Source organism: Dama dama, chromosome 20 (assembly GCF_033118175.1).
Source record: "Dama dama isolate Ldn47 chromosome 20, ASM3311817v1, whole genome shotgun sequence".
In the NCBI taxonomy this organism is placed as follows: domain Eukaryota; kingdom Metazoa; phylum Chordata; class Mammalia; order Artiodactyla; family Cervidae; genus Dama; species Dama dama.
In genome coordinates this window covers 48,454,626-48,472,314 of record NC_083700.1, presented here as the reverse complement: position 1 = coordinate 48,472,314, position 17,689 = coordinate 48,454,626, and the positions used below count along the sequence as shown (strand labels likewise).

The 17,689-nt window shown below is 45.0% G+C and overlaps 1 protein-coding gene and 1 long non-coding RNA gene across 8 annotated transcripts in view; one reads left to right on the top strand and one right to left on the bottom strand.

The window, feature by feature from the left end:
- LOC133040232 (uncharacterized) overlaps positions 1-9,578 on the bottom strand; it is a 32,941-nt gene extending 23,363 nt beyond the window's left edge. Inside the window, exon 1 of the long non-coding RNA XR_009688927.1 lies at positions 9,303-9,578. This is a non-coding gene — a long non-coding RNA (uncharacterized LOC133040232). The remainder of the gene's footprint in view (positions 1-9,302) is intronic.
- A 94-nt stretch (positions 9,579-9,672) lies between these two features.
- Positions 9,673-17,689, top strand: part of SLC44A3 (solute carrier family 44 member 3) — an 84,396-nt gene continuing 76,379 nt past the window's right edge. For 6 of the 7 annotated variants that reach the window (XM_061121329.1, XM_061121332.1, XM_061121328.1 and 3 more), the window contains exons 1-5: positions 9,673-9,796; positions 10,253-10,360; positions 13,831-13,973; positions 16,431-16,567; positions 17,482-17,575. In XM_061121329.1, coding sequence (XP_060977312.1) covers positions 9,770-9,796; positions 10,253-10,360; positions 13,831-13,973; positions 16,431-16,567; positions 17,482-17,575 — 509 coding nt within the window. In that variant the 5' untranslated portion in view covers positions 9,673-9,769. Of the gene's footprint in view, positions 9,797-10,035; positions 10,168-10,252; positions 10,361-10,592; positions 10,791-13,830; positions 13,974-16,430; positions 16,568-17,481; positions 17,576-17,689 lie in introns of those variants that run through there. The other variant, XM_061121330.1, reaches the window with a different exon arrangement.

Here is a 17,689-nt window from a genome sequence, read left to right as displayed (position 1 = left end):
TTCCCTTCCAGGGCCTTTGGAGTGAGTATGGCCTAGCCAAAGCCTCGACTTCAGGCTTCTAGCCTCCAGAACTGTGAGAAAATAAACTTCTGTTGTTTTAAGCCACCAAACGTGTGGTGATTTATTGCAGCAGCCCAGGGGAAGTAACACAAGGCCTAACATTCCCCAGAACACACAAGAGGAATCAGTTCATGAACTTCCTTCTGCTCAGTCTCCGGCCCCATCAAAGAACCATCCTGAAGGCTTTCTGACAGTATTGCCATTAGAACTCATTATTCACTGTAAGACAGAAAAAGAAGAAAATGGCTTCTGAAGACATGCGTGGACCTAAAAGGCTTTGGCAAGAGGTGTCCTAGAGACAGGAACAACTGCTTGGTAAGGGGAAGTAGGAAGTGTCTCAAGGTCATTCATGGGAAGGCCCTGCCCTGCACAAATGCAGAAAGCTGGTGAGAGATCTGATTAATATACAAATAACATTATAATCAGACTATGTGAAAGTGGTGGGACAAAGGAAAGTCAACAAATGAGAGCAGTCAGTCCCCAGCAGCACAAGCATTTTGTCTTCAACAACATTTGAGAACTCTGGGATCTGCTCTTCCATATTACAGTCAGAAAGTCTGCGCTGAAATTGATTGTTATGAAGAACCAACCTCAATTTTAAAACCAAGCATGAAAAAAAATTTTTATGAGTGAAAAAAGTTCCAAACAACTCTATATCATGTGCCATTTTTGTAACATCCCCTAAAAAGCAAACTAAATTATATTAAGGAACAGGACAATGTGAGGTGAGTATGCTCAAGCAAGAGACTGATAATATTCAGAGAACCAGTTACCTCTGAGATTGAAGGTTTGGCAAGGGTTGTGTTCAAGGAGGAAGAGCACGGTAATATTCTAGCTCTGAGATTGGCTGGTGGGCTCAGAGTGTTCATGTTAACATGCATTATAACTCATACATGTGACATATATAACATATGTGTTATATACAATTTTATTATGCAATACTTGATACATTTGAAAGAATATATTAACCTAAAATACATGGGCTTCCTGATGGCTCAGATGGTAAAGAATCTGCCTGCAATGTGGGAGACCTGGGTTTGATCCCTGGGTTGGGAAAATCCCCTAGAGAAGGGGATGGCAACCAACTCTAGTATTCTTGCCTGGCAAATTCCATGAACAGAGGAGCCTGGTGGTCCACAGTTCATAGTGTTAAAAAGAGTCGGAGACAACTGAGCGACTAACACACACAAAATATATATAGTCTTCTACAAGAAAGAAATTAACCAAACTGAAAGCCCCTCAGGGCTTGAGGACAACGGTGTTCCAAAGACCACATTTAGGGGGAAACCTTGTGGCTGTACTGTCTCCATGTCTTACTTCCCCATAAGAGTTTTCTCATTTGATTCTTGCTGTCTCCACCAAGCCCGGCCACAAGACTGTCACTCTTGCTCCCAGCTCTTCGGAGACACAAGGATAAAACAAGCCTCTCTTCCCTCCAGTCCTCAGAGCACAGCCAGGCAGGGGAACATTCTCCAAAAGCTGTCCTACAAAGTGAGGGTTAATGGGAATGAGAAAACCACAGCAGAACAAGCAACAGCTTGCTGCAGCAAGCCTAGCCCAGCACAGTCGGCCCTTAGGTCACCACACCCTCTCTGCGTCCCTCCTTCTCTGGCTCACACCCCTCCTTCCGTCATGCTACACTGCTTGGGGTTGTGCAGGTCCATGCATCCTCCAGGCCTCTACGCTGCTGTGTCCTCTGCCTAGAATGCCCTCACCTTTCCCCGCCTCGCCATATCTTATTCATCCTTCACCTCTCCACTCAGGCAGCCCTTTTCAAGGAAGGCTTCAGGTAACGTCAACTGGGTGAAGAACCCTTATCACCTGTCTCGTGTCTCATCACCAACCCCAAGTGAGCATGACCTTGAAGGGGCGAATCTCCCTGCTTTGGTGTCTGCGCACCTAGAGTTGACCAAGTCCTGGTACAAAGCAAATGCTCAGTCAATCCTTGTTGAAAGGATATGTGCTAAAATTAGTCCAGATCCCAGAGACCAGATTTCTGTGCAAAGATCTCAAGGAGAAAAGAAAGACTTTTCTGAGCCCCCAACTTTTTTATCCTGAAATTACTTCAACCCAGCTCCAAAGGGCTGGGACTCCTTTGCACACATACCTTTCTTGGCTCCCTTCCCTGTCCCCTGGCCAAACGGCCTTTTGCAACCCCCTTATCTAACAAGGGCATCTTAAGTGATTCCCAGACAAATTAAGAAACCAAAGCTCAAACCAAAGAACCCCTGTATTCATCTTATTTCTGGCTTCTAATCTAAGGGATGAGTCTTCACAACTGATAGAAGAGGCAAGATGAAGAACCATCTGGACCCTCAGCCTGAGTTGAGGGTCACGGTCCCTCTGGAGCCTCTCCTAACTGTCTCTTTAAGTGAAGTGAAGTGAAAGTAGCTCAGCTGTGTCTGACTCTTTGCGACCCCATGGACTATACAGTCCGTGGAATTCTCTAGGCCAGAACACTGGAGTGGGTAGCCTTTCCCTTCTCCAGGGGATCGTCCCAATCCAGGGATAGAACCCAGGTCTCCTGCACTGCAGGCCTCTCTAAGGTGAGCCCTAAGTCCTGGAAAAGAAATTTCGTTATCATAGTCTAACATCACAGTATTTTAACAATACAGCGTCAGGCTATGGTTTAAAGCATACTGGGAACTCAGCCACAGGAGCTGGTGAGGAGAGGGAGGAAGTTTGAGAAAGAGGAACAAAGGGTGGGAATCCAGACGTTTCCCCGGAGCTGGCCCCCAAGCACAGGATCACTAAGACACACCAGCCAAAGCTTAGCTCAAGCCTTCGTCTGCACCTGGAGACGTGACCCAAAGGGTAAATGTCAGACACCTGAAAGTAAAGCAGGCTACTTGAGTGCTTCCAGTTGCATCTCTGGCTGGCTGGGCCAGGAGCAAGAGCCCAGCAGCTGTGGAGAGCAGCTAGAAGTTCAGGAAGGTGCCAAAGCCTTTGATAAGGAGGAGACAATCAGGAAAGACAATCATGAGAAACCTAGGATTAGATGGGTGAAGAGGCAGCATGAGGGAGGGGATAAACAGATTCACACAGAAGAGGAGAAAATGCTATGACCAAAGTGCTGCAGAAAAACTGGGGGTCCAGATGGAGTCAAAGAGGAGATTGAGGGGCAGGGGAACCATGAGGGTGAGCACCTTGGCTATGCTAATAGGTTGTGCCTGGAGATACAACCATCCTAGAGGTCCAGCAGGGGATGTTACTCCTGAGGAATGGATGGGGTCAGGCGGAGCCTCAGGTCGAGGCAGTAGGGAGTGAGAATGGAGAGAAGGCAAGTATGTTCAAAAACAGGTACTTGCATATAGTACATGTTAGAAGCTTCCTAATTGGAGACTAGGATGTGGCATGTGTTATTTTCTGTGTGTGTGCACGTGCGTGCATGTGTGTGTGTGTGTCCATGTATAACATATAAAAGTAGAGAAAATAATGAACCTCCATCCATGGAGACTTCCCCCAACTTCTGCACAACTGATGGTCAATCATCTTTCCCCCACACCTCTACCCACTGCCCTCTGCCCTGAAGTTTTAGAAGCAAATCCCAGATATAGTATCATTTTGTAAAAGTTTCAGTATGTAAATCTAAGGGATAAGGACTTTCCTTTTTTTATATAATTTTATTTATTTATTTTTTGTTGCGCTGGGTCTTTGTTGCCATGTGTGGGCTTTTCTCTAGTTGTGGTGGGTGGGGGCTACTCTCTAGTTGCACTGCACAGGCTTCTCATTGGGGCTGCTTCTCTTGTTGCAGAGCACAGGCTCAATAGCTGTGGCGAAAGGGCTGAGTTGCTCCACCGTATGTGGTATCTTCCTGGACCAGGGATCAAACCCCGTGTCTCTTGCATTGGCAGGTGGATCCTTTACCACCGAACCATCAGGGAAACCCAGGACTTTTCTTTATTAAAACTTAACCCCAACGACACCATCAACATCATCACATCCTCAAATTCCTTAACAGAAACACAAGTTACCAAATATCCAATCAGGATTCACATTTCCCAGATGGTCCTCCAAATGGTTGTCTTTCCTTTCATTTTTCCAGTTAGTTTAATCTGGATCTAAATAATGTCCATACATCATTAGTTAAAATATTCCCCAAGTCTCTTTTAATTTACAGGTTTTCCTTCCCTGTCTTTTTTCTGAAAAATTTTTGCTGCTGCTGTTATTGTTGTTGTTAAAACACTCAGTCGTGTCCAACTCTTTGCGACCCCATGGAATGTAGCCTACCAGGCTCCTCTGTCCATGGGATTTTCCAGGCAAGAGTACTGGAGTGGGTTGCCATTTCCTTCTCCAGGGGATCTCCCCAACCCAGGGATCGAACTCTGGTCTCCCACATAGCAAGCAGATGTTTTACCATCTGAGCCACCAGGGAAGCCCTGTTAAAACACTAGGTCATGTGTATGTAGGAGGTCCCATTCTTGGTTTTGCTGATGGAATCACTGTGGTGTCATTTGACTTCTTTTCTCTGTTCCCTGTATTTCTTATGAATTGATAGATTCACATGAACTCCTCTGGTACAACTCTTTCACAGGGGGCAGTGTGTTCTTCACTGAGAGGAGGCTGATGTCGAGCTGTCCCTTCTTTTGTTTGGGAAAACTGTGAGGTCCTACCAGATGGCTTCACAGCTGACTTCTACCAAAAATTTAGAGAAGAGCTAACACCTATCTTACTCAAACTCTTCCAGAAAATTGCAGAAGGCAGCAAACATCCAAACTCATTCTATGAGGCCACCATCACCCTAATTCCAAAACCAGGCAAAGATGCCACAAAAAAAGAAAACTACAGGCCAATATCACTGATGAGCATAGATGCAAAAATCCTTAACAAAATTCTAGCAAACAGAATCCAACAACATGTTAAAAAGATCATACATCATGACCAAGTGGGCTTTATCCCAGGGATACAAGGATTCTTTAATATCCACAAATCAATCAATGTAATACACATTAACAAATTGAAAGATAAAAACCATATGATTATCTCAATAGATGCAGAAAAAGCCTTTGACAAAATTCAATGCCCATTTATGATTAAAACTCTCCAGAAAGCAGGAATAGAAGGAACATACCTCAACATAATAAAAGCTATATATGACAAACCCACAGCAAACATTGTCCTCAATGGTGAAAAATTGAAAGCATTTCCCTTAAAGTCAGGAACAAGACAAGGGTGCCCACTCTCACCACTACTATTCAACATAGTTTTGGAAGTGTTGGCCACAGCAATCAGAGCAGAAAAAGAAGTAAAAGGAATCCAGATAGGAAAAGAAGAAGGGAAACTCTCTCTGTTTGCAGATGACATGATCCTCTACCTAGAAAACCCTAAAGACTCTACCAGAAAATTACTAGAGCTAATCAATGAATATAGTAAAGTTGCAGGATATAAAATTAACACACAGATATCCCTTGCATTCCTATACACTAACAATGAGAAAACAGAAAGAGAAATTAAGGAAGCAATACCATTCACCATTGCAACAAAAAGAATAAAATACTTGTAGGAGTATATCTACCTAAAGAAACAAAAGACCTATACATAGAAAACTATAAAACACTGATGAAAGAAATCAAAGAGCACACAAACAGATGGAGAAACATACCGTGTTCATGGATTGGAAGAATCAATATTGTCAAAATGGCTATTCTACCCAAAGCAATCTATAGATTCAATGCAATCCCTATCAAGCTACCAATGGTATTTTTCACAGAACTAGAACAAATAATTTCACAATTTGTATGGAAATACAAAAAACCTCAAATAGCTAAAGTAATCTTGAGAAGAAGAATGGAACTGGAGGAATCAACCTGCCTGACTTCAGACTCTACTACAAAGCCACAGCCATCAAGACAGTATGGTACTGGCACAAAGACAGAATATAGATCAATGGAACAGAATAGAAAGCCCAGAGATAAATCCACGTACCTGTGGACACCTTATCTTTGACAAAGGAGGCAAGGATATACAATGGAAAAAAGACAACCTCTTTAACAAGTGGTGCTGGGAAAACTGGTCAACCACTTGTAAAAGAATGAAACTAGAACACTTTCTAACACCATACACAAAAATAAACTCAAAATGGATTAAAGATCTAAATGTAAGACCAGAAACTATAAAACTCCTAGAGGAGAACATAGGCAAAACACTCTTTGAGATAAATCACAGTAGGATCCTCTATGACCCACCTCCCAGAATACTGGAAATAAAAGCAAAAATAAACAAATGGGACCTAATGAAACTTAAAAGCTTTTGCACAACAAAGGAAATTATAAAACAAAGGTGAAAAGACAGCCTTCAGAATGGGAGAAAATAATAGCAAATGAAGCAACAGACAAAGGATTAATCTCAAAAATATACAAGCAACTCCTGAAGCTCAATTCCAGAAAAATAAATGACCTAATCAAAAAATGGGCCAAAGAACTAAACAGACATTTCTCCAAAGAAGACATACAGATGGCTAACAAACACATGAAAAGATGCTCAACATCACTCATTATCAGAGAAATGCAAATCAAAACCACAATGAGGTACCATTACACGCCAGTCAGGATGGCTGCTATCCAAAAGTCTACAAGCAATAAATGCTGGAGAGGGTGTGGAGAAAAGGGAACCCTCTTACACTGTTGGTGGGAAAGCAAACTAGTAAAGCCACTATGGAGAACAGTGTGGAGATTCCTTAAAAAACTGGAAATAGAACTGCCATATGACCCAGCAATCCCAGTTCTGGGCATACACACCAAGGAAACCAGATCTGAAAGAGACACATGTACCCCAATGTTCATCGCAGCACTGTTTATAATAGCCAGGACATGGAAGCAACCTAGATGCCCATCAGCAGATGAATGGATAAGGAGGCTATGGTACATATATACAATGGAATGTTACTCAGCCGTTAAACAGAATTCATTTGAATCAGTTCTAATGAGATGGATGAAACTGGAGCCCATTATACAGAGTGAAGTAAGCCAGAAAGATAAAGACCAATACAGTATACTAATGCATATATATGGAATTTAAAAAGATGGTAACGATAACCCTATATGCAAAACAGAAAAAGAGACACAGATGTATAGAACAGACTTTTGGACTCTGTGGGAGAAGGCGAGGGTGGGATGTTCCGAGAGAATAGCCTTGAAACAAGTATACTATCAAGGGTGAAACAGATCACCAGCCCAGGTTGGATGCATGAGACAAGTGCTCAGGGCTGGTGCACTGGGAAGACCCAGAGGGGAGGGAGGCGGGAGGGGGGATTGGGATGGGGAACACATGTAAATCCATGGCTGATTCATGTCAATGTATGGCAAAAACCACTACAATATTGTAAAGTAATTAGCCTCCAACTAATAAAAATAAATTTAAAAAAATAAAACAAAACTGTGATGTCCTAAATTCTATCATTCCTTTGGCACTTAAAAGCCAGAATACTTTTATAAAGAGAAACCTCCTTCATCCATTACATGATTACCCTGATGAATGGTTCAGGTAGAAGAGACAGGATATATGCTTGGTTCTGTCCTTTTATTTACCAGTTTTTTATAATGAGTTAGTTCCCTAGAATCTTCTAAAGGCAATCAATGAATTTTTGTTGAGTATTACTGTGAATTTATGAACATGAGTATTATTTGATGTATTTCAAGGATAGGATATTTATAAGATCTTTAGGGTCTGGTATAAGACGGGCCTTTCAATGCAGGCAGCCTGATTGGATTAGCAGGTTTGTCATTTAACAGCTGAGGATGGGTGGGCCCAGCAAGGGGCAGGCTTGAAGAGAGCCATGAATGGCACAGTCATGGGATCACCCCGTTGACTGATGTATGGTTCTGAGGAGAAGCTGTATTTCTAACGAGAATTACTTGAGTAGTCAATCTATTGCTCTAATAAGTGGATTTTTAAGAAATTCCTAAAACAATAAAAATATTTGGCTTGAGACTTGCCCTTTAAATGTGAGATTTATTTCCCTCTTTCTGCCTTGAAATTTATTCCCATTGTCTTCAAATATTTCTTCCTCTCTGTTTTTATATCATTCCCCTTTCTGTTCTAGTTCTATTCTTGATATTAATTAGAAATTTTAACAATAGCTGCCTTATTTGCTGGCAAGCTGTTGAAACTACTCTTTCCAATCACTGATTCCTCTTCAGCTGCATCCAGTCTATGGTTTATCCATGTTATTGATAAAGAATATTCATTCTATTATCATATTCTTCATGTTTGATGTTTCTATTTATTTTAGTTTCATGATTTTTTCCTGACCTATATTGCTATTGTCATTCCTCACTTTCTTAAATATATTTATCATGCTTATTTAAAAATCTTGGTCCAGTTTTAATTATTCCACTTCAGACGGCATACATTGTTCAATTGTTGTCATTTTATGGTGGTTGTACTCCTCACAGGTCTAGTTATTTGGCCTGTGAATTCATGTTCTCTTGGAATTTCAGCTACTCTGATCGACATGCACCTAGAAGGCCCAGTGACTCAGGGGTGGGAGGTCGGTGATGAGCCCAGAACCAAAGTCTCAAGCACAGGAGAGCCACTGTGCGTCCCTCCGGCTCTCTGACTACACCAGATCATCCCTCAGCCAGGTTTCTACCCTCGGGGAGAAGCAAGGCTGAAAAGAAACAGTAACCTGGCCGCCCTAGGTGTGTGGGTGGGGAGAAGGAGAGTGAAAGGGCGGTAGGGGGGCCACCTTCAGTTTTTAATGTCTCACCCCAACAGCACTTTTGTGTCGGTCAGCTATTCCCAGGGAGGACTCCCCACCAGTGGCTTCTGAGTTACCATTTCACCTGTGAAGAGCGGCCACTGGGACGGAGCGGCGAAAGCAGAACCTGAAGTCTGGTTCATCCCACCTAACGTTGTGGCGTCTCCTCCTGCCACCCACCTTCCACATGTTCACAGATTAAGGCAATCTTTAGATTCCCCAGCCTTTTTATTTCTGTTTTACTTCCGGGAAGCTGCGGTTCCTCCAGCTGCTTTAGTTTCTCCACGCATCGTGGGAGAGCAGCCCCGGGCCGCATCCTGGTGTTAAGAGAAGCACCTTGACAACCCCCGAGTCTCGGGGTTCAGCTCTCCTAGCTCTACAGTTTGCTGGCTGTGTGTCCCCGAGCAAATTACATGGCTACTGTCCGTGCCTCGGTTTGCCTCATCTGTAGATTGGGGCAATGGTAGTTTCTGCCTGGTTGACTCTTTAATAATGCCTTTGAAAGCGGTTAGAACAGAACCCGGTGCAGGGAACGGGCACTCACCTGTTAGCTATGTAGATGTAATTCAGCATTCCACCGTGGCCGGCCCTCCGCAACGGTTTCCCGAGACTTTCTATATCCTGCTCTCTGCGTGGCCGCACGCTAACTAGGCCCCAGCGGGGGCGCGCGCAGGGTCGTGGAGGGGCCAGCGGCGACCTCACGCTTCAGCGCGCTAGCGGGCAAGTCGGGAGACGCACCGCGCGGTGGTTTAGGCGAGCGGCGAAGAGCCCCGCCTCGGGGGAGGTGCGGGGAGGACTCGCGCGGGCCGCCGGGTGCACCCGAGCGGCCCCGGGGGCGCGCGGGGGCCGGGGGCCGCTCAGGACGGCGCACAGGGCGAAGTCCGTGGCGCTCGGAGGCTGCCGCGGGGCGGCGCTGCGCCCCTTCTCGCCGGTCGGCCGCCAGGCCCCGAGCCGGTCCGCCGCGGGCTCACCCAGGGCTCCCAGTGCGCGGCCCCTGGCGCGAGGGGCAAGATGCAGGGCCTCGGAGCGGAGCACCTGGTAAGGCCCGCACCTGGCCGCAGGGAGGGATCGCGCGCGGGGAAGGCTCGGACCCCTCCACACACCTGCCCCGCGGGGACACTTCCGCCTCCCGGGATCCCGCGGATCGACCTCCCGCCCCTGCGCCGCTGCGTCCCGGGGGCACCTGGCGGGGTGGACCGCGGACCCACTCGGCTGCTGGGGCGGAGGGGCGGGAGTCGCTGGCCTCCAGGCACCAACTTGGGGCCGCCTCTAGGTGCGTCTCCGGGTAAGGACTCGGCGGCTGGGAACTTCTCATCCGCTCCGCACATGGCAGGTGTTTCAGAGGCTTGGTGAAAGCTTGGGGAGGCCACGTTTAAAAAAAAAAAAAAGTTACTTTAAACAGTCTTCGAGTAAGTTTGGGCTTATTTTCTATGTTGGGAGCTAAATATATAATTATCCTCTTTTCCTAAACACCCTTCCTTCTTATCCTGGAAGGACTCCGCAGAAAGAACCCCCAGGCAAAGACCGTGGCGACCTCAGATTTATAGAAAATGCACAGATACGGCATGGTTGTTCCTGTTCTTTCTCTTCTGGACTGGTTTGGTAAGTGTGGGTGCCTGGCAGGGAACAGACCCAGAATGGTGGGTGGGTGTGTGTGTGTCCAGAAATAGCTGTGCCCCAAATGTAAATCGCGTCCCTGGGCGGGGGTGAAGTGAGGTGGGGGTGAGGGTTCCAGGTGGTACCAGGTAACAGGCTGTGCCGCGGCTAGAGACGTTTGCCACAGAGCAAACAGCAGTTCTCGGAAGTGCCAGTCGGGTATCTCTTAACCTTCTAGGCTCAGTAAATTGGAGAGGCTGGCTTATTACCATGGGCCACTTTCTAACCCAGACGCCATTAGGAAATGAGAACCACCGTCTGCAGTGGGATTGTTATTCAGTAGGCCTCTTAGTACCAGCCCACTGAGGAGCAAGTTCTTTTACCATCTGGTCTCAGTCCCCCGAATAAAATGTTCCTCTCACGGAGGGATATCCAGGTAAGCCCAGAAATAAATTCCTCTTACTTTAGCTGAGTGTAACATGCTTTTGGAATGTTGTGTTTAGCAGCTAATAGGTAAACAAGCCTTTGCTATAAACCCTCTAGTTGGATAGGTAATGAGGTTTTTGCCCACTCTAGTTTCCAGGTGTGTGTGATTGCTGGTAGACCTTCCATTTTAGTCCTGGAATAGTCTCTTGGAAGCTAAACCTTGATGCTTTTATAACTTATTTTAAAGTTGTAGGTAACAGCAGAAAAAGACTCACTCGAGTTCTTAAAAGATCATGTTCATGAAATCATCCATTTCATTTGGAGGCATGCTGTTTCTTCATGGTAAATGATTATATAAAGCCTGACAGTGGCTACCACGTAATTACCTTTGTTGAAAAGAGGTAAATTTGAATAAACCCTGAAATATGAACCTCTTTCCAAGCTAGAAAGGCATTTACTCACTTGACTTACCTACTGGTTTCACACAGATAGGTGAATAACAGGCACAGTGGAAGGTTGGACCTTAAAGGCATAATCGAATGTTCTGTGGAGCCTCTAGAATGACCCTTGGAGCTCTTCTCTAGGAGTTGGGGAAAACTATACCTATAACACCTCCTCTTAAACTTTCCACAGATGCTGGTGTTTCTCTCTGGGTCTGCTGTTGTATAAATGCGGGGAGCAGCTGTTCAGCCAGTTCCCGGCTGCTTTGAACTTGGACTGTTAATGATCTTCCCTTGCCTCTCCACAGCTCAAACCCAGTGCCTCACTATCAAACCTTCAGCCAGCAGTTGTCTGGGGAAAGGATTTATAGATGGCTCATTACAGCCCAGAGAACTAAGAACCATCAGAGAGGTGGCACAAAGCTGGAAATGGCTTCACATTTACATATCATTTGCAAAATAAATCAGAAAACTTCAATGTGCCCATGTTCTCTTTACTATATTAAATTTGAGTAATGATAGTTCTTCCTTAGGTGACTAGCTTTTGTATCTTTTGCAATATTTTTTTAACCACAGCCAAGAGGGCAAGGATGTTATCTCTGCCTCTGCTGTTCGGCTTTCTGGTCTTTGTTATGACATCCTGACCAGGAACACGGCACATGCTGGATGGAATTATTGATGGTGCTGTCCTGAGCTGGGGCTGAACAAAGGAGGTTTGGGGTGAGGGACCAGAATTATGAACCGGGACAGTCTATTGCAAACAGAAAGAGTGCCAGCCTTTCTTTATATGTGCATAGACAGAACCCACTCAATTCTGGACCATCTCTGCCTGTGCTCCCTCTCCAGTGTCCCCTCACACCTTGCCTTTTCTTACTCATCTTTCAAGACTCCTTTCTCCATATCTTCCCACGACTGACTGTAACCTCCTTGATAGCTCCACGGTAACTGGTATACCCACCTACTGTTTGGAATTGCAATTGTGTGTTTGAAGTTGAAAGAAAATTTTAATGGTCTAAGGTGGTAGTATGACAGGGACTCAGGATTATGCACATCTCCCTCCAGCCACTGGCCCCTCCCACCAAAAAAATCCCTTCCCCTCCTGGGCGGGAGCTCCCCTTTAAGCTCACCTTTATTATTAGATCTCTGCTGATCTGGGTGGAAGACCAGGACCCCTTTCCTCCCTCTAAGTCTAAAACCAATCAGAATCTGACCACACTCCAAAAGGAAGAGCAGGAGGGGGACCAACCGAGGCGTGGGTCAGCTGACGGTGCCAGCCACAGGGGCACACACCCACCCCCCACCCAAAGCCTGAGAGTAAAGGGTGAGGGATCTGTCCACATGCACAGGTGACCCACTCGTCCTGGAGTCTGACCTCGAGGTTGAGGAGGTGCTGGTAGAGTAGGGGTGGCAGAGACCCTCCTTCCCTGGGATATCAGAAGTGTATCAGCCCTGAGCCCTGCCTGTCTTCTAGGCTGAGTTCCTTGGGGGCTTGATTTTGTTTCCGTATCCCTTAGTAGGCACTTTAAGACTGTTATTTTGATTCCTGAATTAGTAATGAATGTAAAGTATCTGAAACATAATTGACTTTGGGAATATGTCCTTTTGGAACATCTGGTACCACAGTTATTTTTTCCAAATATTGAATGATATTTTCCGTATTACAGATAGAGAAATGTATGATACTAAGCTTGTGTTATGGGAAGATACAGACTCAATCTGAGTAGAGGGCCCATCAATGCATATTAAGGGACTAGTCACTTGAGCTGAAATTTTAAATATTCCATATTCATTATGAAATTGGACAAAAGTGACTACAGATTGCATGATGTTCTTGTCCAGCAAAATTCCTGAGGTTCCTTATGTATTTTAAGCACTTATTCCAAAGCACCATTTTCTCACTTGTTACAGACAGTATTTTGGTATTTTTCAACTGTGTTGCTTCTACCCCTGAAGATCAGAGTCCCCTAAATACAAGATAAAAATAAAAGTGGAAGAGGAAGTAGGAGGAGAGAGAGGTGGAAGGGAGGAAAGGTGGATGGATGGATGGATGGATAGAACCTCAGGGAAAGAAGCAGAGCCCCAGTGCCTTAGATAAAACAAGGGGCAAAAGTTTGAGTTATCCTGGTGATCTTAGGCAAAAAGAGAAAATGACAGACTCTTAGGGAAGAAGGGGAGAAAGCAGAGAGGAATCTGCTTTAGAGTTTTAGAATAGTGTCCCTCTGTAACTTGTTAAAGTGAGTACTAGAGAAGCAGTACCCTTATCAGCGGTTCTCAGCCTTATTGTCACCAGGGACTGGTTTCATGGAAGACAGTTTTTCCACAGACGGGGATGGGAGATGGTTAGGGGATGATGCAAGTGTATTATATTTATTGTGTACCTTATTTCTCTTATTACATCAGCTCCACCTCAGATCATCAGGCATTAGATCATGGAGGCTGGGGACCCCTAATTGATGTGACTTGCCGGTGTCACTGCTGAAGGAGGGAAGTGCATTGGTGCTGGGGAGATTTGATTTTACCAGGTTCCATTTTACATCAGCATTCAGGGGTGTGGGGGGCTGCTTTCCAGCCCTTTGGCCAGGCTCTCACATGCCACTTGGGTTTTGCCAGGTGTTCATCATGGGCTACTCAGTGGCGGCTGGCGCCACAGGAAGACTCCTCTTCGGCTACGACAGCTTTGGGAATGTGTGTGGCAAGAAGAACTCCCCAGTAGAAGGGGCTCCTCTTTCAGGGCAGGATATGACTCAAAAAAAGTAAGTGTTGAAGTAAGTCCTCAACCTACAGAGGTGCTAGATTTCACAACTTTGTATAAGTTAGTCATTTTGAGCCTGGAAACTGTTCTCCCGCTCAAAACTCGATCAACCCCAACTCATAAAAGGAAATTTTGATGTGGTAGTAAGGACACAGGTTTTAGTACCAGCCAGTCCCAAGTTCAAATTCAATCCTTGCTGCTTTTTAGCGGTGTGACCTTGAGCAGGGTACTTAACTGAGCCGAATTTTCATCTTTTAAACCAGTGATTATACCTGTTTCATAAGGCTGTTTTCAGGATCCACTGAGACACTGCATGAGCTAAGGCTTAATAGGTATTAATTGTCACTATTATTATCCAGTGTGTGTGTGTGTGTGTGTGTGTGTGTGTGTGTGTGTGTGTGTGTGAATGTGAGCTTAGTCTTTCAGTCGTGTCTAACTCTTTGCAGCCCCATAAACTGTAACCCGCAAGGCTCATCTGTCTGTGGAGTTTTCCAGGCAAGAATACTGGAGCAGGTTGCCATTTCCTCTTCCAGGGGATCTTTCCAATCCAGGGATTGACCCTACATCTCTTAAAGTCTGCTGCGTTTGAAGGCGGGTTCTTTAGCACTAGCACCACCTGGGAAGCATTATTATCTACAATGTATCAGAATCATGTTACTAATTATACACCAAACACAGTATTGTTTCTATGTGGAAATACCTCAGTCCCACCTGGGGATGTTGAAAACCTGTGTCCCACTCCCTTCCCAGCCTACACTCCCAGCTGTGGCACTGTGTGCATACTCTTATCCCTCTGACTCCAAAAGAGAAACCAAAAGGGGAGAGAAGAGACAGGAATCCCCGAGGGGAGAGAAATCCCTGGCCATGATTTTCTAAGATGGATAAGGCCTTATAATAACTTCAAGACTTGACAAACGAAAGCAGCTCCTAGGAAAGACATCTTAAGTGTATAAGGACCTGGGTATAAGTTTGGAGTCACCAAATACAGATCCCAGAGCAGGCCTCTTCTACCCCTGAATGTTGCTCTCGAGTAAGGGGCTTTGCACTGCTGGAAATGGATTGCCCCGGGGCCATTTCCCCATACACTTGTGGGTGTCACTCACACAGAACACAGGAGGAAGAGGCTTCCCAGATACACCTGTGCTTCTCTTTGAATACTGTATTCATAATGCAGTGCTGGGAAACAGTCATCCTCTTTGAAATGAAAAGTATATATTTTATTATTCTTAAGAGCCAAAAGGTAGAAGCAACCAAGTGTCTAGCAGATGAATAGTAAACAAAATGTATATACATATAATGGGATATTATTTAGCCTTTTTGAGGAAAGAAATTCTGACACATGCTACAACATAGATAAATCTTGAGGATATTATGATAAGTGACATAAGTCAATCACAAAAAGATAAACATTTTGATTCCACATATATGAACTGTCTAGAGTAGTCACATTCATAGAGACTGAAAGTAGAATGGTGGTTGCCAGGACAGGGGGATGATGAATTATTATTAAGTGGGTACAGAGCTTGTTTTATAAGATGAAAAGATTCTTGTTGGGGGGGGTGGGTGGTAGTGATGGTTGTATAACAATGTGAATGTAGTTCGTGCCACTGCACACATAAAATCTTTAAGATGGTAAAATTTTATGTGTATTTTACTGCAAATTTTAAAACTTAATAAAATAAGTAGAATAAAGTATATAGTTATCATACGCTTGGAAATCTGTTCACCCATCTCCTGTTACACCACCTCCCCCCTCTCCCAACCCCAGTTGAGGGAAAAGAAGCTTCTGGGACCCCTTCTCCGGGCCTCTCTCCTGGAGGACTGCCTACAGGGCTCTTGACCTGACATTGCTCTGATCTCAGCAGCCCGGATAAGTGGGGGGCATGGTCTGGGAGCTGCCGCTGCCAGCCCTCACGTGACCTCGTTAATGGCAACAAGCAGTTTTGTTCCTGTGCCCAGTGGCTGGGCAGCTGCAGCAGGAAGGGTCTCGAGTTTCCTGGCTCAGACTGGGAGGCAGCAGGAGGGGTGAGCCTTTAATTCACAGCCTCAGCCGCCTCCTCTCCCCTTCTCACTTCCCTGGGTTGAGCTATTCTCTGAGATACAGTTGAATACACTATGCTTTCTGTGGACTTCACGAATCATTCATGCACTGGCCTCACCTAGCAAACTCAGGGCAGTGTTATCAGTCCTTTAATGTTGTCAACATCCCAGAAAATGCTGAATCTGTAAAAGGGAAGTTTTGTTAACATTTGAATACAGCTCCCAAACTGTACCACTCCATAGATGACCCCAGGTGGGCATCATACTTGTTAAATTATGCAGGAAGTATTTGATGATGAAAGTTGGCTTTATTTATTCCCATGTTTGATAGCATGTGGCTATCGTTTAAGTCCCACAATTAAACTCAACGACAGGAAATGCTCTCCGACATTCTCCTTCCGTTTTATCTGCCTCCTAGACACGTGTTTTTTATGAATTCCTGCAACCTGGAAGTCAGGGATGTGAGGCTCGGTTCCACCGTTCTCTGTGTGTCCAGCTGTCCTGAAGAGCAGCTTGATACCCTGGAAGAGGTCCAGCTCTTTGCAAACACCAGTGGTGGGTACCGAAGGATGGGGTCGCCATTCCCCCTAAGGCTGGGGATCACAGCAGGGTAACCTGTACAGACATAGATCAGATCACTTGCCTTGCCCCTGCTTCCTCTGCCAAGTGGGAAATTGTCCTCTTCCTTGTGGGTGCCTCTCCTTGTGTAGAAAGGGCCATAAACATTTTCTCCTGAGCTTAATTGCATTCAGGTTTATCTGGAATTCATCTGAAACCCTAGCTGTTCTCTGTTCACTGCCAGGGTCTGGTCTGCCGTAGAAAGCGGGAGGAAACAGCAGACATTGAGGGCCCGAAGGCAGGGTCAGATGGAGGTCAGAGAAGTGCACTTGGCACATCCAGTCCTAGAGAGGCACCCACAGGCTTCGGGTTGAATTGCCGACAAGTATGTTCTTTCATTAAAATATTAGGGCTGTGGATAGTTTCACTGACCAGTGGGACAGTTGTATGTTGTTCCAAAAGCACTTGTGTAACTTACTCTGAGCCTGCTTTTCAGATTTATATTTTAAGGATTAAACAAGCAAAGGGAAGTAAGAAGAAATTCGAGGCAGCCCACTGCAAATTTCATCTGCCTGAGAAGTGGGGTGCCAAATTTTTAAAAATTCTTTGCAAGACTGGGTTAAAAGTATCAAGCCTATATAATAAATCATCTTCAAATCATTTTGTTACCAATCATTTTATAACTTTTGAATTTGACATTTTGGAGAGAGGAAAGGAGAGAACCGGATTTGATCTCAACCGGATGCTTATTTTTGTCTCTAGTACACCCAGAGACCTGTTTTCTAAATCTGAGTGGTTTATTCTATCTTTTCCCCAGTTGGGTAAAATGACTATGGTTTCTTTACTAGCTCCCTTAGAGAGATAAGTACAGTGTAGGAAAATGGTATAGCCTGTGTGTTTTCTGCTTCCAGGGTCCTTCCTGTGTGTTTATAATTTGAATTCCTTCAACTACACCCAGATTCCAAATGCAGACTTGCTGTGCCCCAGGCTACCAGTTCCTCCAAGGTAAGAGTTTTCATACATTTTCCTTATCCATTAACAAAACTTTTTATATGGTGAGAGTCTCTTACTCTTCTGGGTATCATGGGAAGTGGCTCAAAGGAGATATTCACTGCCTGC